This window comes from Epinephelus lanceolatus, chromosome 3, assembly GCF_041903045.1.
Source record: "Epinephelus lanceolatus isolate andai-2023 chromosome 3, ASM4190304v1, whole genome shotgun sequence".
Classification (NCBI taxonomy): Eukaryota; Metazoa; Chordata; class Actinopteri; order Perciformes; family Serranidae; genus Epinephelus; species Epinephelus lanceolatus.
The window spans coordinates 42166082-42190610 of record NC_135736.1 but is presented as its reverse complement, the minus strand read 5'-3'; the positions used below and the strand labels follow the sequence as shown (position 1 = coordinate 42190610).

Sequence of the window (24529 nt, the reverse complement as noted above, 5' to 3'; positions counted from 1 at the left end):
CCCGTCTGTCCTTGACCCTGCACTATCTGGCTACAGGTGGGTTATTTAAATTGCGTGGAAGTAAAAATAAATGAATTAGATCTGCCTCCAGAGCCTGGGTCCAAACATAAAGTGCAATACATGCTCCTGTGGACGCCGCTATTGTTGTTGTTGCTCCTCACATTTATTCCGTCCTCCTGCGTGCTGACGTGGGACGTATCCCGCCTCTCATTGGCTGATGCTCTTTGTCAGTCGTGTCACACCTCTCCAGTTTTCTAGCATGCCAGATATCCAGTCCCAGTCTCAGACGAGGGGGCAACTGGCTTGGAGGGTTGTTCACACCTGAGGGCAGTCTATCTGCTGACTCACCTCTGACCCAAGGTGGCTCTCAAGATCGTCTGCGACGTCAAAGTCACGGTGAAAAACATGTAATGTGAACTAGGCTTAACTTAAAAGTGATTTAATCTTGTGGCTCCTCCAGACTTCCGAAATGCTCTCGGACCAAATGTATCAAACCTCAGTAATGAAATGAATCATTTCATGGGGGATGTTACATTTCAAAAAATGTATCCACTGATTTACAGAGGTCTCTTTGACAATGTAAGTCTATGGGGAAAAAGTCTGCATCACTGGCATCACGTGACAGATCTGGAAGTTGTAATTCCACATTTAGCCACTATGTAAAATTGACTTCAGAGTCTGGTGCTGTTCCTGGGGGCTTGGTACAGTCTCGAAACTCATACTTGCAAACAAACAAAAGTACATTGCAAACTGGATTACAAAACAGAAGGATGTTTTAATGGGAAAATGCTTTAAGTTCAGTATCTTTAAAATATAGAAGATACAGTCTGTAGAGAAAATAATCAAACAAGGGATTACGCAATCTGATTTAAGTAATTCAATTTGCATTTAAGAGCTTTTCTTAATCACTTCTTTCAAAAAATTCATCATCTTCTGTGAGGCCTACTATCATTCTTACTAACATTTCATCTAACATTTCTACTATTTTGGCATGTCTCTTTTTACTGCATGCATCAGTTCTGTGCTGTATAAATAATGTTGGCTGTTATTAGCTTTATTACTTCATGACTTTGGAATAAACCCTGTCATGTTTTACCACCTAATGTTTGGCTGAGAAGCAATCTCAAATCATCCTCCAGCACTTTTTATCCTCACGTTGTTGGTATTTTCATTTGTACCCAGCTTCAGCTTATGAGGGTAGTGACGTAAAGACGATGAACATCCCCAGTGTCTCAGGGGCTGCTGATGACCTGTTTGATCCAGTCAGTGAGCCTGGTGATGCGAGTGTAGACGCCATAGTAGTCTGGACGCCCGCAGCCTTTGCCCCAGCTCACCACCCCAGCCAGGAACCAGCGTCCCGACGGCTCCTGGCACACCAACGGACCGCCAGAGTCTCCCTGACAGAGACAGGTGATGTTTGAGGGTCAGGGGGTTAGATTTTAATGTCTCTACAGCACAAAATGACCATAATAATTGACAAGGCTGATGACTAATAACAGTGACTCAACTATGATATCATGGGATGCTGGGATGTCTGGCTTTTAAAACTCATTTAATGGCCTGTACTCTGTTTAGCCCAAATTCTCCACCATGAGATTTTCAGGATGTCAAATCTGTACCACTTTTGTTCCTCCTGGCAGATAAAAATTACATCCAGACAGAAAATAAAAGAGACTAAATAAACCATGAGTGGATGATTCTACCCAAACTAAATAAACTATATGTAGTGCCAACTATAAAGCATTTTATTTATACTTGCAAGAATGTATTTGTGTATTTATTTTAGCCACTTGGGGGCAGTGTAACTCTAAACAGCAAAGAGGCCTTTTTGAGTCGTAAAAGTGTCAGCAAACAGTGGCAGACACAAATCAACATTAGCAATCACAATTGTGTTTCTGTCCACCCAATAAATATAAGTCCAGTATTCACTCTACAGCAACTCCTGAGGAAATCTGGTTCTTAAGATGTTAAATGCCCCACCATGTCTACTAGCCAGTCATTCACAGTGGGCCTTTGGTGTTTTTTCACTAAAAAACAGCCTCCTGAAGGTAGAAATAAGATATGAGAGTGGGGAGACTGAACCAAAAAAAGGTGGCTTGTGGGGGGACTGCAGTCTGAAACATAATGAAAAAGAACATTATATATTCTGCTGCTGTATGTTTGTGTTTCAATTTACCTGACAGGCATCCTTCTCGCCACTGCGGTAACCAGCACAAAGCATTCTGGGAGTGACCAGGTGGCCGTAACTGCGGACACAGGCTTCCTCGCTGACAAGGCGAACATCCACCTTCTGAAGCACATTACTGGTTCTGCCTGAGGAGGTGAGAGGTGAAAGGTCAACTGGTGAAGGCCCACAGATTCATCTTCTTCTAATCATTTTCATTTAAACACCAGAGACCATGCATGGAGGATATTTTTAAGATAAAGTCAAAAATCTGAATCTAACAGAAACTGACATCTTCACTGCTCAGTTTTCATTCACTTGTAGAGCTGCTGATCAAACCACACAGCCCCACGGTGAAAGATGCCACAGTGCAGTCGTATTGATTCCTCAGCTTTAGCAGAAATCATTAAATGTATTTATGTTTGACACAGTATAACCAGCCTGAAAACTTCCTAACAGGCTGTAGTTGCACTTTTTATGTGCTCGCAGTTACCAACCATCAGTAAAAGAAAGCAAAGTCAAGTCTTCATCCTTGGCGTGAAAAGAAACCACTTCATTGGATAGTGGTGTAACCACACTATAACATAGACAAATCTCTGAAACTTTTCTACCATATACAGTACAGGCCAAAAGTTTGGACACACCTTCTCATTCAATGCGTTTTCTTTATTTTCATGACTATTTACATTGTAGATTCTCACTGAAGGCATCAAAACCTTGAATGAACACATGTGGAGTTATGTACTTAACAAAAAAAGGTGAAATAACTGAAAACATGTTTTATATTCTAGTTTCTTCAAAATAGCCACCCTTTGCTCTGATTACTGCTTTGCACACTCTTGGCATTCTCTCCATGAGCTTCAAGAGGTAGTCACCTGAAATGGTTTTCCAACAGTCTTGAAGGAGTTCCCAGAGGTGTTTAGCACTTGTTGGCCCCTTTGCCTTCACTCTGCGGTCCAGCTCACCCCAAACCATCTGGATTGGGTTCAGGTCCGGTGACTGTGGAGGCCAGGTCATCTGCCGCAGCACTCCATCACTCTCCTTCTTGGTCAAATAGCCCTTACACAGCCTGGAGGTGTGTTTGGGGTCATTGTCCTGTTGAAAAATAAATGATCGTCCAACTAAACGCAAACCGGATGGGATGGCATGTCGCTGCAGGATGCTGTGGTAGCCATGCTGGTTCAGTGTGCCTTCAATTTTGAATAAATCCCCAACAGTGTCACCAGCAAAACACCCCCACACCATCACACCTCCTCCTCCATGCTTCACAGTGGGAACCAGGCATGTGGAATCCATCCGTTCACCTTTTCTGCGTCTCACAAAGACACGGCGGTTGGAACCAAAGATCTCAAATTTGGACTCATCAGACCAAAGCACAGATTTCCACTGGTCTAATGTCCATTCCTTGTGTTTCTTGGCCCAAACAAATCTCTTCTGCTTGTTGCCTCTCCTTAGCAGTGGTTTCCTAACAGCTATTTGACCATGAAGGCCTGATTGGCGCAGTCTCCTCTTAACAGTTGTTCTAGAGATGGGTCTGCTGCTAGAACTCTGTGTGGCATTCATCTGGTCTCTGATCTGAGCTGCTGTTAACTTGCGATTTCTGAGGCTGGTGACTCGGATGAACTTATCCTCAGAAGCAGAGGTGACTCTTGGTCCTCATGTGTGCCAGTTTCGTTGTAGCGCTTGATGGTTTTTGCGACTCCACTTGGGGACAGTTTTTGCAATTTTCCGGACTGACTGACCTTCATTTCTTAAAAGTAATGATGGCCACTCGTTTTTCTTTAGTTAGCTGATTGGTTCTTGCCATAATATGAATTTTAACAGTTGTCCAATAGGGCTGTCGGCTGTGTATTAACCTGACTTCTGCACAACACAACTGATGGTCCCAACCCCATTGATAAAGCAAGAAATTCCACTAATTAACCCTGATAAGGCACACCTGTGAAGTGGAAACCATTTCAGGTGACTACCTCTTGAAGCTCATGGAGAGAATGCCAAGAGTGTGCAAAGCAGTAATCAGAGCAAAGGGTGACTATTTTGAAGAAACTAGAAGATAAAACATGTTTTCAGTTATTTCACCTTTTTTTGTTAAGTACATAACTCCACATGTGTTCATTCATAGTTTTGATGCCTTCAGTGAGAATCTACAATGTAAATAGTCATGAAAATAAAGAAAACGCATTGAATGAGAAGGTGTGTCCAAACTTTTGGCCTGTACTGTACATCTTGAAATATTTGTGAAACTGTGTGTGCCGGAAGATGGTTTCCAGCACCTTCTCTCTCAAACAGCCTTCATCTCTTTATTGGGTTCATCAGAAACCACAACCCGCTGACACTTCCACACACATCACTCTATCTCTTCCTGCCTCTTTAATTTTTCAAATTGTTATCATAGTAGCATGCCCACTTTCCACCAAATTACTAAGACTCCCCACATCTTGCCTGCTATTTCAAACTGTCAGTGACGAAATGGGGTTTTTACAGGCTGCGCAAGTCACATAAAATCACTTCCTGTGATTGAACTGCATATTACATAAGTCAGTGGAAAAAAACTTAACTGTTCATCCTGTGACAGAGATAAAAACAACTTTATAACAGAACAAATACTGCACTTGGATTGTAGCCTTTATAAAATAAACCTGCAAGTCAAAAGCACCAAATAAAAGTCTATCTTAAAATGGTTCATGTTTATAAACCTGCAGTTTCATTAAAAGTGCCCCTTTACGAGGCGCAAGGATGTGTTCCTGTAGGTCACACATACCAAAGCCTGAGGTTAACTGGAGATGAATGAAAAACAAATTCTTCTACCTGTAGTCCTCAGAAAAACTTTATACGGATGGCAGTTTTGCAGCATTACAAGTTCTTGCAAAATAGTGTGCTGAACTCACTCAGTTACACTCATCTCAAACTTTTACGTTACAGCAGTGGGCGCTAGCCGAGGTACATTCAAGAGGTCAGACAATAAATCAGCCACACTCTTTCTTCCCCAGCCTCCTGCATTTCTATTCTCTATCATCCACCAAAGGCCCTCAGATTTTCCCACCTGTCCCAATCCCCTGTCTGATCTAGCCCCTCCCTTTTGCCCTGCAGGAATCCCTTTACCGCCTTTACCATCACCTGACCTTCTCCGCCCACATACTCACCTGCTTCTCATTTCCCTAATCAGCCTGGCTGTGTATTTACCAGCCCATTTCCACCCACACTTTGCCAGATAGTCATTGTTGTTCATGCCTTTGCTTTCGGCCATTTCCAGCCTGATTTAGTAAATTACTAGATTGAAACCAGCAAATAAATACAAAGAACTTGGATTCATGAAAAGCTGGTGCAACTCAATCCTGTTCCTCACTTCACTGCCTGTTTACTTTATACCAGACTCCAACAATTATTATAGTTAAACAATCTTGAGGGGTTTTGAGGGGAAAATTACTCTCACAGTTTGTAAACACACAACCTGTGATGAGGGATGGCAGACCTTGCTTCATTTTAGGAGTTTACAAGCCAAAAAAAGGGGAAACACTGCTATAGGCCTCTTGGAGAGTTAAAGTGTTTCTGGTTTAATATTAAATCCCCCTGACTATCAACAAACAGCCCAGCCGCCAGAAAAAACAAGTGTTGCCATTGTTTCTGCAAAGCACACATTTGTTACATTTGTACATTTTATATGTATCGTATCAACTTTTCTAAAGGGATGTAGGTCTGATTACTTTTTTATGAGTTGGCTGTCATCAGAAGATGGAGGGGATGGTGGATGAAGTGACATCTTAGCAAGACAGCTGCCAAGCAGCAGACAACTGTTCAAGACCAACACAAAACAAAATGGGTGTTTTCTTGCAGCATTTCTACTGTTGTGGCACCAAAGCGGATGTTTCATATCAAAACAGTGTGGCCTTTCCACCAAATGCAGGTATTTTCTAATGACAAATCACTGTATTTCCAGCCACCATTGTAACACATAAACAGGTCTTTTTAATTGAATGATCATGGCATTTACAGCCCTGACTTTGGCACCAGAAGAAAGTGTTTTATACCAACACGTCACAGCATTTCCAGCTGTGATTGGGCACTAAATGCAGGTGTTTTTTGTAGTAACACATTGCAGCATTTTCAGCCTTGATTGTATCACCAAAAGCAAGTGTTTTGTAGCGACACATCACAGCATTTCCAGCCATGATCGGGCACCAAATGCAGGTATTTTGCAGCAACTTATTGCAGCATTTCCAACTGCGACTGTGGCTCCAAAAATGGGTGTTTTGTAGTTAACACATATCAGCATTTCCAGCCATGATCGGGCACCAAATGCAGGTGTTTTTAAGTGAAAGATCATGGCATTTTCAGCCTTGATTGTGGCACCAGAAGAAGGTGTTTCACAGTAACATATCACAGCATTTCCAGCCGTGATTGGGCACAAAATGCAGGTGTTTCGTAGCAACTCACTGCAGCATTTCCAACTACGATTACAGCACCAAAAGCAAGTATTTTGTAGTGGCACATGAGAGTTCTAGCCATGATTGTGGCACTAAAACCAGGTGATTTTTAACAAAACATCACAGCATTTCCAGCCGCAATTATAGTGCCAATAACAAGTGTTTTGTTGTGACACATTGCAGCATTTCCAGCCATGATTGTGGCACCAAAACTGGGTGTTTATTAGCAACACATCGCAGCATTTATAGCTGCAGTTTTTGCTATTTGGTATCTTAAGCCAAAATATGATCTTTTCCTAACCATAACCAAGTGGTTTTATTCTGGAGATTGTGTTGAACCGCACTATTTCCACAAAAAAATGTTCACCCTCTATACTCTCTGCACATCCCCCCGTCCCTCCTCACCTCCCTCTTGAAGAGCCCCCCAGCCGGTGACCCAGCAGAGCAGGCCAGGCTCCAGCTGGTGAGCGGGTGGAGGCAGGCAGGCGGGTCGAGCATGTCCAGCCAGCACCATGGAGGCAGGCCGATCCAGCTTCAGCAGGGCCAGGTCATAGTCATGGGACTCGTCATCGTAGTACTGGTGAAGGTGGATCTGCTTAACTCGCGCCACTTCTTCAGTAGGGCTGCTGGGGTTGAGCAGGAGTTTACCCAGGTAGACCGTCCACACCGAGGGGGAGTAGAGGCTGCACAAAGAGGAGGAGGAGAAAAGGAGCTGCTATGTGTTACAGGGCCAATAAGCAATAAGTTTATTTCTTTCCTTTGTGCAAATTAAAATTATAGTTTCAAATATGACTTGAACATTGCCAACAAACACTTGAGCAACTGTTTCTGTGTCTCTAAACATACTTCTGTTTCCATATGTCCACTGAAACATCAACACTCACTGAATGCTGCACAAGCTTTTAATCACCATACGAGGAACATTAAGGGAGAAGAATAGTTAATCCTCTACAGCATGTTGCAGCTATAGTTTTGGTCACGGTCCAGCCAGCTGAGTCTGGCTTTGAAAGACAGTGTATATAAATACATAAATATGCTGGCTTTGATTCAGACATGCTGTTACAGCTAAACCCTGTACAGCAAAGACACAACAGCAGGACTGAACATAAAAGAAGTTTGGAGGGAACTGGAAACAAAACTTATTTAAGAAGTGCTAAGATACTAAAAGTGTTTCATCATCACTGAATAAACATCTTTAGCTAAAGACAAAAAGCTTGTAGTTTTCTGCTCAAACTGTCTTTGTTTTGAAAGTAGATTCCAACACCTCAATCAACACACCACTTCCTCTCCTCTTTTCCTGCACTTACCGGTCGTCATAGAAACAGTGGGCAGCAGACACCACCCATTGGCTGGATATTAGTGCACCCCCACAGATGTGGGTACCCCGCACTTGAAGGCTGGCCTGCCATGGCCACTCCCCCTCCGTTGCATTGGTTCCCCCCACAATGCGGCTGGAGAACTGCCTCAGGCCGCAGTCTGAATACACACACAGGAACATTAAAACTCACAAGGACGCATGTGGGCAACAGGTATATGCTTAATAAATAGAAGCAGCATAGTTGTATTGAGAAAAAAAAAAGATTAAAAAACAATAACCAAAATTTAGTGTGAGTTGCACTGTGTATATTTTTATTTTCTACGATAAAAGGAAAAAAAGAAAAGAAAAGCAAAGAAACAAAGACTAATCAGATTTAGGTTTTTTTCTTTCTTCTTTTTCATAAAGGAAGTATTTCACTGCTGGAGAGATGGTCTTTTCATAAAATCAGACTCTCTATTCAGTAAGAAGATGCAAATACTTTTGAAATTGGTGCTACATCACCGGTCAAAAAAGAGAGAGGGGCTGCTTTTGCTCAAGAGGTATAAAAGTACAAGAATGCAGTGCACTGCATCAGACCAATAAAGGCTCCCACTGGTGGGTGACGTAATGCAAACTTGGCCATTTTGACACAGGTAACAATATGGCAGCAAGTGGTAAGAAACAGATAGATACTGCGAGTATTATGAGGATCCTTAAAGATATATTTTACTGCTAGAAAGATAATCTTTTCATAAAACTAGGCTGTCTGCAGTACTGGTGCCATATGACCAGAGAAACACTCTTGCTCAGGCAGTAGAAAACCTACAACTAACAGAATGCACTGCACTACACAAGACCAATAAACGCTCCTGCTGATGGGCGACCATTGATCTGAGATTGGTCTGTGTTTAAGAGAGCTCGATCCCCTACTAGACTTTTTTTGTGGTGGTGGGAATATGAAAATGTGGAAGTACGACACAAACTTCGAAATCTGCTGGATGTGGCATGATTCGATCAGGGAGATCTGGGCTCTGGTAAGATGGAGGAAGTGTACCACAGTTCATTTACACATACTACCTACATTGTACCTACAGGCTGACAGTAAGTCTAAGAAAGTCTTTGGATAACCCGTCCAAGAGAGCCCGAAGACATCACGAAATTTGCCAGAACTGAATTAGTGTGAAATAACAGTACATAAAAAGTAGGTGTGTTCATCTTCTCACCACAGTGCTTCTCATCCGAGGCGTCGGGGCAGTCAGTGACAAAGTCACACTCTGGGTTCGGCTTCTTCAGACACGTTCCATCAGCGCACACATAGGTCATGTCCGTACACGGCACACCTGGACACAGACACACACACACACCAACACACACAGACTTGTATGTTTCCTGATTTGCTTTACTGCTGTTTAAGTTGCTGAGATCAGAAATCTCTTTGTCCAGGAGGTAAAATGATGCCACAAAAAAGCTTAAAATGAAGGCACGAGATTTTGCAACAGGCTGGCACCTGATATTTTGTGGATGTGAGAGTGAGTACATGCAGCTTTGAGTGTGTTACCATCAGTACAGTTCATCTCATCTGTTGCTTCCGGGCAGTCTGGGAGCTGGTCACACACCTTGTAGTAGTCCACACACTGACTGTCCTCTGGACACTGGTACTGCGCCACACACACTGAAACACACACATAATGAAATGTACCAGCTTGCACATGTGTCCATATGCTCAATAACATTCAATCATATAAGAAAAAAACAGAGACAGCATTGTGTTTAGCTTTTATGTAACAGGAGGCAGCAAGCAGCCTGCTGTGCTTTTCATTAACCAAGGTTTCTACAGCTTAAGGCAAATTAGATTTAATACTTTTTAAGACTTTTTAAATGCCACTCGGGAACAAATTTAACAACAGTTTTACAGCAACTAAAACTCAAGAAAAAAAACATGGATGAACTTTTTTTTTAACCCAGAGCTAAGGACAATTTTGCCCAGACGTTTATTGTAACATAAAACTTTGGTGTTTCTCACTCAGCATGTGGCAACAAACAAAGCTTACTTACAAAGCTTTTGCTTTTTAATGTGTTTATATCACATGATAAATGCTTTTACTCACTATTGAGTAGTGACCCAAAAAGCCAAACCAATAATAGTGCTGTGGCTTGACAAGCTGCCAAATCTCACAGGTTTTCCCATTGTTAGATAGGCCTACTGTCCAGGAGCCAAATAGATTCAGAACATTTAGAAAGAACAGGCCCGTCAGATTAAATCACACTTAAACTTTTAAGCCAGACAGTTACAGATGTTTAAACAATAGCCTCCCTTGCAGCTTGAAAAAACAGCAACTTTTTATCTTCCTAAGTGACATATGAGGCAATATAGTGTGGCAGTGGATGTTTGGTTCACCCCTGTTGATCCTGTGTCCTTTTCCTGAAGTGTGCTGCTGGATCCCAGTGGCTGCAATTTAATCATTTTGAAAAAAAAACTTTGATTGTCGTGAACACCAGATTATTTTTCTTGAGGAAACTCGGATCATTTGACATCAGCAGATCTCTTCTAAATGTTTTTTATAATGGTATTTTAGCAAGTGTCCTTTTTTATGCGGTCGTTTGTTGGGGTGGCAGCCTAACATTGGAGGACAGGAACAGGATCAACAAACTTATTAGAAAGGCGGGATCTGTTATTGGTATGAGCCCTGCTTCTCTGGAGGTCATAACAGAGCAGAGGACTAGGAGGAAGCTTAGAGCTATCTTGTCTCAGGATGATCACCCCCTGCATAGCACTTTTGTTAGAAGTGGCAGAAGTAAGCAGTTTCTTTTGCCCAGATGCTCCACAGAAAGATTAAGGAAGTCCTTTGTTGCTGCAGCAACCAGGCTTTTTAATTTGAATTGCTGATGTCATGTCTTGCTGCTATACTAGTCCTTGAACATTGCACTTTAAATTGTAGCTACACTCTCTTGCTGTCATGTCTTGCTGCTATACTCGCCCTTGAACATTGCACTTTAAATTGCAACGACACTTTCTTGCTTTTATAACCTGCTGCTATACTCGTCCTTGTACATTGTACTTTTAATTGCATTTTTACTCTTTTTATTCTTTTTAATCTTTATTTATTTATTTATTTATTTTTCTGGTCATTTTGCTATTGTTGTATTGGACCACTGCACTCCTAGGTGATGTTATTGTATATGTATATTTTGTCTATGTCTTATTGTTGTACTGTATGTTGGCCATGGTGGCAATCCAGTTTCCCCTTGGGGATTATTAAAGTTAATCCAATCCAATCCAATCCAGTCCAAAACATTATCTGACAGTAAATCAGTTGGTAACTAAATGCATTGGGCCCCTTTTTGTGTGGTTCACTTTTGAGGCTCTTCCTGTACCATGTGTCAATTTCCTGTTTCTGCACAACAAGTGAAGTGTGAATCAATTTAAATAAACCATTTGAAACATAAATAAATACCACAGTTCCTCTCGTCAAGTCCGTTGGGACAGTCCTTGATTCCATCACAGGCAGGAACACAAAGGCCGTTAAAAGTGCACAGAAACTGGCCTGGGCAGGCTAAAAAACATGCACATACACATTACAAAAAATCCATTCATAAACATCAGTGAAACACAGTAGAAATGTTAAGTGGCAGTTCATTTATCATCCACAACTTACGGTCTGATTGGTTGAAGACACTGTAGCGCAGCTGAAGGCCCGGCCCTGTGAGTGACACCTCTGATGTCATGACAACAGTGGTGGACGTGGAGAGCAGGAAGAGGCGTTCATTGTATGGCTGCAGGCTCCTGGTGCCACACAGTCTGAGAAAAGGACAGAGACGCTAAAATCAAATGGAAACTTGAGTTTCCCTGCAGAGACAACCGGAAGGCTCTGGAGGAAGTCCACAGGTTTGAGAAGTGTTGTGTAAGTAACTGTGGTGTGCCCTTAAAGCAAAGCACTGCACTCCCAGTTTGTCTGAGGCACTAATGACCAACCTAGAGACACTCTGGTAAGAAAATCAAAAGATATATCAGATTGAAAATAAATAGAAATAAAAAAGGCCTCATCTGAAAAGTCTGTATGAAGCAGGATGCTAATATGGGACACTGCTGCCCCCTGTTGTGCAATACAGAATAGAATAATATGACCAAAACATCTTTACAGTGTAATTTGGTCCATTTGTGTTTTTTATTTAGTATGAAACCAACTGAGAAGTCTGCACATCATGTGTGTGTCTGTATGGAAACCTTTAACATACACAGATGCTTCCTGTCAGACACCAAACCACACACAGGTGGAAGTTATAAATAGACATTAGCGTCATAAGCTACACAACTTTTTCTGATCTCTCTGCTCCTAATAGTACCATCCTGTCAGTGTATTCATATGTTGTTGATTTATTGCTGTTGCAGGATAAAGAGGAAGTAGGGCTCGACATAAAACAATTTTTGCTGAACTTTTTTAGAAGTTGTGGTGTGCAGACTTTTCAGCCATTCTCTACTGAAGGTCCGACACATGTGCACCAGACAAATTTAAAAAAAGAGTTTTAATAGGTCTTAACACATGGCCATTTTGGGCAAGATGAGGATTCTGAAATTCAGATGTTTTAATTTTTTTTGTAAAAAGATTAGTTTGCAAGTTAGAGTATATAAAGTGAAGACAAGAATTTGTAAATGCACATTTGTGTTGTAGAATAATATCTGCCTCTTGTGGGAAACTCTCACTGGCTGCTATCAATGTAGCTCTCTTATCTCAGTATCAGCAGTGTTGGGAAGGTTACTTTTGAAATCTTAAGTGCTATCTCATAGGTAACTGGACTTGCTTGAGTTTCTTGAAGACGTTTCACCTCTCGTCCAAGAGGCTTCTTCAGTTCTAATTGACTGGTGCAGAGTTGCAGGCCTTTAACTCACAGAGTCGTTGAGGTCACATGTGAGCTCAGAGTTTTCAGAGTTGTTTAGGTCACCTTTGACCTCTCTTGGATGAGAAGTGAAACCTTGTCAAGAAACTCATGTCCAGTTGCCTATGATATAGCACTTATGATTACCATGACCTGGATGACAGAGAATCTTAAGCAGCATCTTACTTTTAAAATGCAATAGGTTACAGATTACCTGTTACCCTGTTAAAACTGTAACAAGTCATGTAACTATTTCCATTACTTCAGTAGAGTAATGTGACTTATTACATTTGATTACTTTATGATTACTTAGTAGTAGATAGTAGAGTTGTTAGAAACTGGGCAAAAAACGCTGCCCCTAGCACACACTGGACGCGTTGCGCTGTAGCTCATCAACCTTTGCATTAGTTTAAAGCCCCTACAAGGAACTTTCATTTTGAGTTGATTTTGGCAACCCTGTGGACAAAAGTGGTAGTGTTTTGCCGGAATGAAGCCTACATTTCCCATGAGCTCTAGCGCGTATTGTCGTAAAGACACTTACCTGGCTTATGCATGTGTTTGTTTTGGGGATGAATGAAACGACAAGAAGGGAAAACTTTGCCCCCGCTCCTATCGGGGATCCCAGCTCACCTCTGCCGCGCCCCAGCTCCACCTCTCCGGCATAAGCGCCACCGCCACCGGGGTAAACGCAGTGGTCGTGCAGCGGTCGCGCAGCGGTCGGCTGGTAAGGCTGAAGGCCTGTTTGGCGAGCACTTCCACGGCTTCTTGGACTGAGTATGGAGCGGTGCCTCGCCTCTTTATTTCTCGGCACTCGCTGGACCCTGTCGACGCCTGGCTGGTACCTGTCATCGGCCCCTTGTCCCCACTGGCACGGGGTGAATCTGCGCAACCTGCAGCCTCTGTGTGTGGCTCCCCGGACAGCTTACGCTGTGGACCCACCGGCTCCTGCCAGGATTGGGCTGGTAAATGCTAGATCGCTAGCAAACAAAACGTTTATCCTGAAGGATTTCCTGACTTCCCGAGGATTGGATTTTCTCTGTGTGACTGAGACGTGGCTGACTGTTGGTGAGTCCAGTGCTTCCACAGAACTTTTACCTGATGATTGCTGCTATTTTAACTCCCGCGGACGTCGAGTCGAGGAGGAGGAATAGCGGCTATTTATAAGAGTCACTATAAATGTAAGCAGCTAGGTAAGATGACATGTGCAGTCTGAGTGCCGTAAATCGTTTCATCCTGGAAGCGACCTGGGGCGGACCTGGAGACAGTTTCCTAAAGGTATGGATATACACTATATAGAAATAGCTTATCTTCACACCGATGGTCTCATTTGCTGTTGTAGGTCACGCGCAGACATCAGCAGAAACGAGACTTTTGCATATCCAGTTAAAAGTTCCTTGTAGCGGCTTTAAAATCATGTGTGGACAGCCCCTACTTAAACTTGATTTCTCACCTCAAGAGCCGATCTCCAGAGCTATGGCTCACCAGGCAGTATCTTTTTGGCCATTATCTTTATGACAGAATTGGGGGTCTTTAAACTCGGGATATCTCTGGACTTCAACAACGAGTCTCTCCTCATCCATTCTTTGTCACACACGAGACAAAGCAACAGCTACAGTTGCTACAGAGTCAAGGTGCCATTGGAGCAGAGAAAAAAAGCTGCTATGGGAGCTGATATGTACAAGCAGAGAGCGAATGGGGGAAAAATGCATTTAATTCCGGGGGCAGCGAGGCTAGAAATAGAACAGCGACATAAAGTGCAACAGGACAACACATCTAGCCGCCGCCAGTGTGGGGTTGTACACTGAAAATAATAGGTTTGTCCCACTCACTTTGCTGTTGTCCAGAAAAATGCCAATAGGTGGCATTCCTGTACGGCAAAAAGATGCAAAGCAACAGAATGATTGTTATATTCTACATATAATCTTTGTACCAAAAATTATATATGTGGATGAAGCCCCTCTTTAATCAGCAATATTTTGATTAGTAAATGTAATTTCATTACATTTTTTTTCTCAGTAATCGTACAGTTGCATTTTTTACTTCCCAACACTGAGCATCAGTGAGGTTTGGACTATTCCTCATAAAATTTAGTTGGGCTCTGTAGTCTTAGATCCATTCACACTGCAGCTCAAAGTGACCATCAAGGCAGAGTCACCCTCAGTCCTCACAGACTACCTCGACTCTTTGAGGCACGGCCTACCTGCGGTGCTGGATGATCCACTGCCCCTGGGTGCAGGCCTGGTTGTAGCTGGCTCTGCTCAACTCATAGCCGTCAAATTCCAGAGACAAGCCCATCCCTACACTGGGCAACTGAAATCATACAGGACACAAATACAATACAGTGCAGACACATACTGTAAATGGTAATTTAATTAATGAATCAATCATTGAGTTGAACAAGAAGTGGGAAAGTGTCTTACTGTAAAGCTCCAGGTACAGTTGGTGTCAGGGGGGTAGTAGCTGGGGAAGAAGGGTGTCCTCAGTGTCCCCTGGACATCTGATACTGCCTTTAGCTCTATATTGGAGTTACATGCTGAGAAAGAAAATGACAGACAGAGAGAAAGAGTGAGAAGTACTTCAGTCTGCAACAAAAATCTATTTTACTTTGTGGCATCAATTTATTTCAACTTCAATACATAACATAAAAACTCCTTAGCTCTCTCCCCACAGAATGTAACATTTGCAGACTGGTAAAATAGGGCCTGTGCCTTCAGAGGGTCTTACCCTGGCGGTCCCGGGCCTGTGCAGACAGAGAGAAGGGGTCCTTGTAGTTGTACAGACCCTGTTTCCAAACCACCGTCATCCACTCGCCGGAAGACAGGACACGCACCACACGCTCATGTCTGCTGCAGCCATACACACTGGGAGGACAGAGGGAGAGATGAACGGAGGGAGGGTGGGGTAGATAGTTAGTGCAATTCCACTTAAGGGAAACATTCACGAGTTTAAGTATCAAGCACAAATTTGCAATGGCTGTGACCAGGTAAAGTAAGTAATGCACCAGAATTCGTATTAAACTCACACAACTGGGAAGGCTGCAATCACGTGACCAATGCACTGACAGGAGGAGAACAAAAAGTCCGCATAAGGGGGTAAGTGTATAGGTCAACAAACACAGGACTTTGGGTCCGTCCCCATACTCACACTTCCCCTCAAAATTGACCGCGTTACCGTGAAGGGCTAGGGTGTCCAAACTTTAGGGAAGTGCTTTTTAGCCCTTAAAATCCCCACTTAATTTGAAGGGCCGTGCGATGCACACTTACGAACCCATCTCAACTGAGGGGAAGATTGAATGATTGAAGTTTTCCAAGAAGATGGCAGCCTCCATCCTCCGCATAATTTAAGTACTATTTTCACAAATAAGCATGCAAAAATTCCAAAATATGTCGGAATGTGTTATGTTTCTGCATATGCATTGTTATCTGTAAGCGTTGAGTTAGAATATGAATGCTTGAAAATCGCTAATTCACGAGACGTAGGTGAACACGTCTACATGCTAATTTGCATGAAGTGGCGTCCCAATTCGTAGGTAAAATTCCCTACTCCTCAACACTACCCCTTTGTCATTGAGGGGAATCTATCTGGCAAGTGCACTTGAAACCAAGGGGTAAGGTTAAGGGAAAAGAATTGGGATTGGCCCTTTCACTGGTGTTTGTGTCCCATTTGAAACCAAGTGAACTTTAAGTTATTCTAAAGTAAGTCATTGCTATGTTTCTTTAAACTGTGAAGTAACTTTCCCAAACCTAATCTACAAAACTTGCCTAAACTTAACCTACGTAACTTAATGTTAAGTGTGTAACTTTACATTAAGTACATAATGTGACAACATCATTTGTGGGGTGCTAATTTGTTAGATATCATACAAACCATCAGGATATGTTGAACCATTACCCTTATCCTACCTCTAGCCCTCATTGACTAGCTCGCTAAATGCTAACTTAACATTTTCAACAGGGCTGCTTCCAGACCATGGATGAACATAGCTGTGGTCATGTAGCTGGTGAGTGGATCAAGAAGCTATTTCAGCTGCAGTTATACCTACCCAAAAGGTTGTGGAAATTTTTGTGGGCCGACTAACCAACAAACAGAGCGAGCTATAGAACTGTTGGTCACAGCTAATAAAAAGGATTAACATGATGCACAGTGGCGACAGGGGTGAGAAAATATGTGTTTCTTTAAAAGTGGACAGGCCAATATCCACTGTTCAGCAGAAGGCAAATAATGTAACAGGACATAAATCTGTCTAACTTTGTGAATGAAACTTACGATGTGATGAGGTGACTGTCGGAGGGTGTGAGGGAGTTGTACACCACCAGCCTGTCCCGGCATTCTGGCAGCAGCCACTCCATGTGGAGCTCCAGCTGGGAGCCAGGGGCGGCCTGGAGGTGCCACAGGCAAGAGGAGCGCTGCGTGTCGGGTCCACGGAGAGGCAAAAGGCTGCTGGACACCACCTTCTGGTAGCGGTAACAGTCTTGTGGAAAGGATGGCGAAAAATAAGAGCTAAGCTGGTCTTATGCTGGATTTATATTGAAATAAATGTATTAAAATTTTGCCTTGATTTTATGTTTGGAGCTGCTTAATAGAATAAAACACAAAATTAACACCAACATCAACAGCTCCTCCCTTAAACAGTGATTGTGCAATCATAACATAGCATCTAAGACAAATTATTGCAGATCAGCTGCAGATTTCTCTACATGCTGAAGCATCGTACATGTGGCTATAGCAAAAGAAATATTCCATATAAAAAGAGTTTGGAGGGTGGTGCACATTGTGCTGCATGCTAATCACAGTTTCATTATAGTGAATGCATTGATAATTAAATGGTAAATTATGAATAAGCAAAAGAAAATAAAGTGCGATACCAAATGAGGCTTTCAAAAGTTCTATAACTTTGGTGTCAGTCTCTGTAGGGAGCAGAACACAAAGACGGGAGAGAAATTAAAGCAACAAAAAACACTTTTCATATCCCTGTCTCTCACTTTTTCATCCTTCCTCACACACAGTCAATTTCTGCCTTACACATATACACTCTGTCCCTCTCTTGCTCTTACCACTGACGGACAGCGAGGGGAGGTGGAGGAGGTATCCACTGATGCTGGCCGTCTCCTCCTCCCCTGACCCTTTGTACCTCCTCAGGCCCTCCTCCAGGCTTGTGGTAATCTTCTCCAGTGTGACTCTCCCAACATGGCTTCCTGGTATAGACATCACTATCCAGAAGTGAGCCACAACGCTCCCCTCACTGCAGAAACAAAGTCCAGACCAAAATGCACACAGCAGTTTAGGATGAAAAATGATAATGCACATCATTATTGAATGGACAGATCACCCTGAAATCAAAATTACATATAGTTCCTCTCACCTGTACTGACATTAAAGGGAAATCTCGGTTTATTTCAACCTGTCTCCTGTCGTCCTAAATTTGTTTCAAGTGACTAGTGACATAAAAATAATAGTTACCATGTTAGCCTTTAGCCTAGATACAGCCGGGGCGCATAGTAGCGTCAGACCTGTTAAAACGTAAGTGAACGGGCAACCTTCAAGTGCAAAGTTAGTCCACTAAACAAGCTTTTTTTCCACAAAGACCGCCTCATATCGTTAGGATAAATGTCAGAGAACATATAGAAAACGACATGTAAATGTGTTGTCTTACCTTACCGGTGTGCTGCCATGTTTGTTTACCATTTAGCTCTGCTTTCCAAAGCGCGGCTGAAATATATCTCGCAAGCTCTAGATAAAGCCCAGCTGGATACTACTCCAGGTGGAGGTGTCTCGTCCTCGGTCACATCCAGACCTTGAAAATAAGGCTGCAACCGGTCCCATTCCTTGCAACAGAGGCATTCCTCTTCTGTGGGCATTGGCGCACAGCATTCACAGGTACACCACCAATCTCCAGAGCTACGCAGCCTTGCAGCAGCCATTCCTCCTCTCTCGTCCTCTACCTGTTGCGCCTCTCTCTCTCTCTCTCTCTCTCTCTCTCTCTCTCTCTCTCTCTCTCTCTCTCTCCCTCCTCCGTTCTTCAATTTCACAAAGCTCTTCGTCAGTGTATTCTGGCTCAAATAAATAAGGGCGGCCATCAAACTCTGCAAAATCAAATTCGTCCTCCACAAAGTTGAAGTCTGGCAAAAAGTCAGCCATTATTCTATAAATCTTTCATAAAATAAATGAATGAACTTTTCAGGCTACTGTCCGGTTCTGCCTTCCAGCTGTTGCTGCTTGTTCTCACGAGATTTCAGGCACGGTATGAGATCGCTGCTTGTTCTCGTGATATTTCGGCCGTGCTTTGGAAAGCAGAGCTAGATGGTAAACAAATATGGCACCACACCGGTAAGGTAAGACATCATTTTTACATGTCATTTTCTATATGTTCTCTGACATTTATCCTAACGATATGAGGCGGTCTTTGTGGAAAAAAAGCTTGTTTAGTGGACTAACTTTGCACTTGAAGGTTGCCCGTTCACTTACGTTTTAACAGGTCTGACGCTACTATATGCCCCGGCTGTATCTAGGCTAACGGCTAACATGCTAACTATTATTTTTATGTCACTAGTCACTTGAAACAAATTTAGGACGATAGGACACAGGTTGAAATAAACCGAAATTTCCCTTTAATCGATCTAGATTGTTTTGGTGTGAGTTATCGAATGTTGGAGATATCGAGATATGTCTTTTTCCAGAATTCATGGCCTGGTCACTCAAGATAATCCACACACATTGTTGTGGACAGTCTCATGTAGGAACTATTTTCTCTCTACCGAACTACCTGCTAACATTTATCACCACATAGAAGAAAACATGCATCTACTACTAGTTCACCGCACTACTGAGTTAGCTAACGTTTAAGCTCATGGGCAGATGCACGAGTAGATGGGCAATCAACAAAGCATATAGCCTGATCAACTGAATAAATGAACTGAATATTAATCAGCATCAACATGTGGTAACGGAGTGAGCAGTATTTACTGTATGCAAGTTCTGTCACTCCAATCTTGCTAGTATTCTCCACGGGTATTATTACTGCACTGTATATGAAAGAGTTTGATCCACATACCCAAAGGCAAACACAGTGGTGTAGTTGAAGTATCGAGACAGACTCGAGCACTTCATTATCTTCCCTACCTGAAAGACAGAGAAAGACAATATGACCTGTTCACATGAGTCTCATTATGTTATTTCTAACCAAAGTGCTGCTGCTTTTCTTTTAAGCCAGGTAGTTTAATTGCACAGTAAAAAGCACTCAGGAAGGTAGAAAACTAGCAGCAGTCCTGGTCCCTGAAGACATTCAGCTGTTGTTCTCGTTAGTGTGCATTAGTATCAGAGGAATTCATGGTCCCTGCTCACCATGTTCTGTACTCCCTTGGCCTCTTTCTTGAAAGCAGGGCTGTTGTGAGAGGACAGATCAGCAGAGAAGTTCCTGTTGAGGATGGACAGGTAGGCTGTGTACTGCTGCTGGACACGCGGCTCCAACACCCAAACCCTGTAGTCTGTTACAGAGGATGGTGTGAAGATCAACAGCATGAATAAACAAGAGTCTATAGCCATACGAGCAGCTCTTTGAGACAGCATTATGGGCCACATCCACAATACTACGCTTTTATTTTGAAAGAGTGGTTTAAAATGAAAACAGCCTCAGAACAGTTTCAGAAATAATCTCCATGAATACTTACTGGCCTGATTACACGCCTACTGAATGGCTGGTTGTTTAGTTACTATGGAAATAGCTTCAAGTAAGACTAGGGATTTCCTTGTTTAGGCCAACAAAAATGTGGAACTTTACTGAAGGTAGCAAATGAATAGCCTATACGGCGGTCAAGGCAGCGGAAACAGATTGGGAGTCGTTGCAAAGCAAACAAGGCGACATATTAGGGTGGCGCCAGGAATATAACCCATCACTGTAGGAAGCCATGAAAATGGGAAAGAAGTGACATTACCCATACAAGAAGGATAAAATCACAAAAGGTATGTAGACCTCAAAATAGTGTTTTGGACTTGAAACATCTTGACTGATAAGACCCAATGGGAAGTGAAGGTGGGTGTCTGCGTAACTGTGTTCAAGAGTTTCCATTCACACCCATCCAAACTCAATGCAATCCCTGATTTTTCAAAATATAATGGGTCAGCAGTGTTTTCAAAGGCTTTGTAGGTTGTAGAGGTTCCAAAACGTCAGAGTAGTGTGGACACTCGGTGGAAACATAGCGAAAGTTATCCATTTTAAAACAGAAATCTACGAGCGCCTCAGGCTCAGCAGTGCTTTGAGATAAATGCTAGGCTAGATGCTAATGTCAGCATGCTAACGTGATGACATTGCTAACATGCTGATTCTTAACAGGCATGATGTTTATTATGCTACTATTTGCTTATTAGCTGTAAATACAAAATACATCTGAAGCTGATGGGAATGGCATTAGTTTTAAATGAAAAATTGATGAGTCACCAATGTTACCAATAGTTGTTTAGTTGTTGAGATGTTAACAAACCACAAATGTCAGCCTCATGGTAGTACTACAGGAACAGTCATCGCCAGGGAGCCATGAATATCTGTACAAACGTCACTGTCAATCCATCAATCCATCAGGTATTAAAGGCATTATCATTAATCCTCCTAGACAATCTGTGCCAAATGTCATGAAAATCCATCCAATACATGTCAAAATATTTAATTAAAAGCCAAAAATGTAATTTGGTAATGGGGCTAGAGGAAAGGTCAGGGCATCACTAAACTCAGTGGGATTCATCCTCTGGGGAACATGAGTATCTGTGCAAATTTCATGTCAATTCACAGTCGTTGAGAAGTTTCAGTCTGGACCAAAGTCGGGGACAGATTGACTTACAGACCAGGACTGCCATCCATAAATAAAAGAAAGAGAGAAAAACCCTTACCCAGGAAGTACCAGGCCAGTGTTGCTCCTGCAGCTGCGAGGATGAGGACAAGGAAGGCCAGGAGACACTTGCAGAACCGAGTCCTTCTGGTGGGCGGAGCCACAGCTTGGCCCCCATCTTCTACCTGGAAGAAAACACAAAACTTTTGGTTTAAAATTTAAAATCTGCCATGTTAAATCAAGTCAGGGGTGTCTCTTCATGCAGTGTCTGAGTTTGTCTTTCCTGGTGAAACCTATCCTTAGACAATGGTATGATCTAAACAGCCAGCATAAGTTTAGTTTTTATAACTCTCCTTACCCATAACTTATTATGTCCCATAGTATTTAAACATAACCCCTGAATTCATTGAATTGAATTCATTGCTTCTGGAATGAATCAGGAGTTAAATATCAAATCATTTATATTACCAAAAATCCCAGCATGTAGATATTAAAATATAAATCTAGTTTTGTTAAGAAAGTACAGCTAAAATAGTGTTCTATGATGATGATGGTGATGATGATGGTGATGTATTTTCACTGTGATGTGGGAAAAGGTAGGTGACTTTTCCCACCTCCATTACATGCCTCAGCCACTGATGAGGTCAAAGTCAAAAATAAATGCATGCCGAGTTTAAAGGTCTAATACAGCCACTTTCTCTACTTTTAGTGTCCCAACATGACCTGAATGTGGCATGATAATGGCTATAGATATTAATCATTGGCACAATAACATATATTGGATATTTGCAAATTCACTTTACTTTTATTTGTGCCTCCAAAGCAAATCATCACAGTTTGGGGACTTGTTTATTTATTTATTTACTGTTACCCAAATTCATCATGAATTCAAAACAATGTGACTTAAAGACAAGTCTTACAATATAGATATGCATCATATTTATTATTATACTATTATTATTATATTTATTATACATATAATATATACATGGCTACTGTGGTGTCATACATTGGTTTGTAGACTCCCATTATGAAGCCTCTAGGTCGGCATTACAGCTATCGCCATCTTAGTTTTATGGAGGCAGAAGTGAGCATATTATGACGAGAGGCTGGATCTGTGGAAGGCAAGGACACTATTGGCGGAGCCTTGTTTCTGGTTTTTCCCGGAGGCCACTCATGACATTACAACGAAAAAACACCCCGAGGCCAAAAGGCATTTTCCCCATAAACCGCACATTATAAAAGAGATGTCTGTAAAAGTGTTGACAGGACACCTGGAACTGCAAACAAGACAAATTATGACTCTTTCTATTATGAGTTTTTGATCCATGGTGGTTTTATATTTGTAAAACTTTCCTTAAACCGAGAAATTTAAGAATTAATGACGCCATAACAATGTAAAGTCTATGAGTTGAGTGGCAACACGTGGAAGGACGTGCGAGAAACACAACTGTGCATATTCAGTGGGCCGCAATGGAAGTAAACCAGGAGGCTAGAAACCTTTACTGGTGAATGCACCAGGCAAGCATCTCTCTTGAGGTCTGGTGTCTAGTTATAATTATGCATCTATGCTTCTTCCCTGTCAACATCTGGCAGCCACATTACCCACAATGCAATCTGACCTACAGAGGTCTTTATAGGGTTCTGGTAAGCCCATCTCTCTACCTCCACAGTCATAGGTTTTAGTTTTCAGCTCCAACAAGTGCAAAAAAGGCTGGTACTGTGTACCTTGATTTGTTATAATAGTGGAGTTCCCCTTTAAGGTTATTTTTGCATGGTGTACTGTAAAAGGTGTAGCTCATCCACTGAGGAACACATGACAGGAAGAGGTTTTAAGTGCAGGAAACTGACAAACAGACATTTGTCAGTTACACCCATGAGCCTTGAGCTAGATTATTTTTAATAGACATAGTACCTTACCATATTTTTTGGTCATATGATTTATTACTGCATCTGTATTAACTGGCTGTTAAGCTGCATGAATGCAACAACATCCAAAACCAAAACAAGTGCCTCCATTTTGAAAATAGCCTACACAAAATTCTGTTAAATACTATACTCTAACAACTCCACAGGTTTGATAGATGTTATCTGAACATACTGACTGAGCTCACTACATACGTAACTGTTATTAGCAATACTGACCTCACTGTTCAGAGAAGCAGGTGTGACCCCCTGTTCACATGAAATTGACTTCTTAGAGCCTTGCCCGAGTGCCATTGCATCACTCCGCGTCCTTTGTTCCTTGAGAAATCATCTCATGGTCCATTGGGGCTTATCGATGAATTTCCAATTTAACAGCTTTTATTTAGCATCTCTGGTAAGCACATAACCAGACATGTTGCTCCGACAGACAGCCAATGGCTCCCTCTCTGTTTGTAAGTCCAAAGGTTAAAGGAAAAAAAAAAAAAGTCAGTCAATATTTCCCAAAGCTCATTTGGATCTGTCCATGGCTTAGGCTGAGTTATTTGTATGCTATACCTGACAGTGGGATGAAAATAGAGTACATCCACAAAGTCATACCTTAATCATAACTACATGTCGTAGAGCACTGTGTCATCTAAAAGGAGCAGCAGCAAGTCAGGTAAGCACAGGTATACTGATGTCACTATCATTACCTAGCAACAGTGATGCTCCCAGTCAACTCCCCCGCACAAGTAAATCAGATGGGAATGAAGCAGGGTCAGGCTATTTACGTACTCAAATCGTTTCCCAGAGTTCATTTCACTTTCCATGCAAACAAGGAATCCCAATGGGAGAGAGAAAGCCTGAGGCTGAGGCAGAGATCTGTGTATTAAAGACGCAGTGTGTTTGATTTTGGAGAAAAATACTGGCAAAAATGGAAGATAAAGAAGTATGTTTAATTTACTGTATAATCACCTGAAAATAAGTATTGTTGTGTTTTTGTTACCCTTGAATGAACCCTTTAAATCTACATAGGGCGCAGATC

The 24529-nt window shown here is 42.1% G+C and overlaps 1 protein-coding gene across 1 annotated transcript; it reads right to left on the bottom strand.

Annotated features, from left to right (window-relative positions):
• Positions 1 to 755: 755 nt before the first annotated feature.
• On the bottom strand, positions 756 to 23951 carry tmprss6 (transmembrane serine protease 6). Its single transcript, XM_033623233.2, has 18 exons — positions 23725 to 23951; positions 21641 to 21764; positions 20102 to 20244; positions 19812 to 19879; positions 17815 to 18002; positions 17626 to 17667; positions 17027 to 17231; positions 15485 to 15621; positions 15181 to 15293; positions 14961 to 15070; positions 11542 to 11684; positions 11341 to 11439; positions 9444 to 9557; positions 9109 to 9225; positions 7896 to 8064; positions 6994 to 7271; positions 2177 to 2313; positions 756 to 1397 (listed from the first exon to the last, which is right to left on the bottom strand). Exons 1-18 carry the CDS (start codon positions 23797 to 23799, stop codon positions 1233 to 1235), a joined length of 2427 nt encoding a protein of 808 aa, XP_033479124.2. The 5' UTR covers positions 23800 to 23951; the 3' UTR covers positions 756 to 1232.
• Between the last annotated feature and the right edge of the window lie 578 nt (positions 23952 to 24529).

Coding starts and splice junctions, on each gene's coding strand:
- tmprss6 (XM_033623233.2), bottom strand. CDS start 23,799: ATGGCACTCGGGCAAGGCTCTAAGAAGTCAATTTCATGTGAACAGGGG. Junction 9,226..9,443: donor TGAGATGAACTGTACTGATG/GTAACACACTCA, acceptor GTCTGTGTCCAG/GTGTGCCGTGTACGGACATG. Junction 1,398..2,176: donor GCGAGAAGGATGCCTGTCAG/GTAAATTGAAAC, acceptor TGTCTCTGTCAG/GGAGACTCTGGCGGTCCGTT.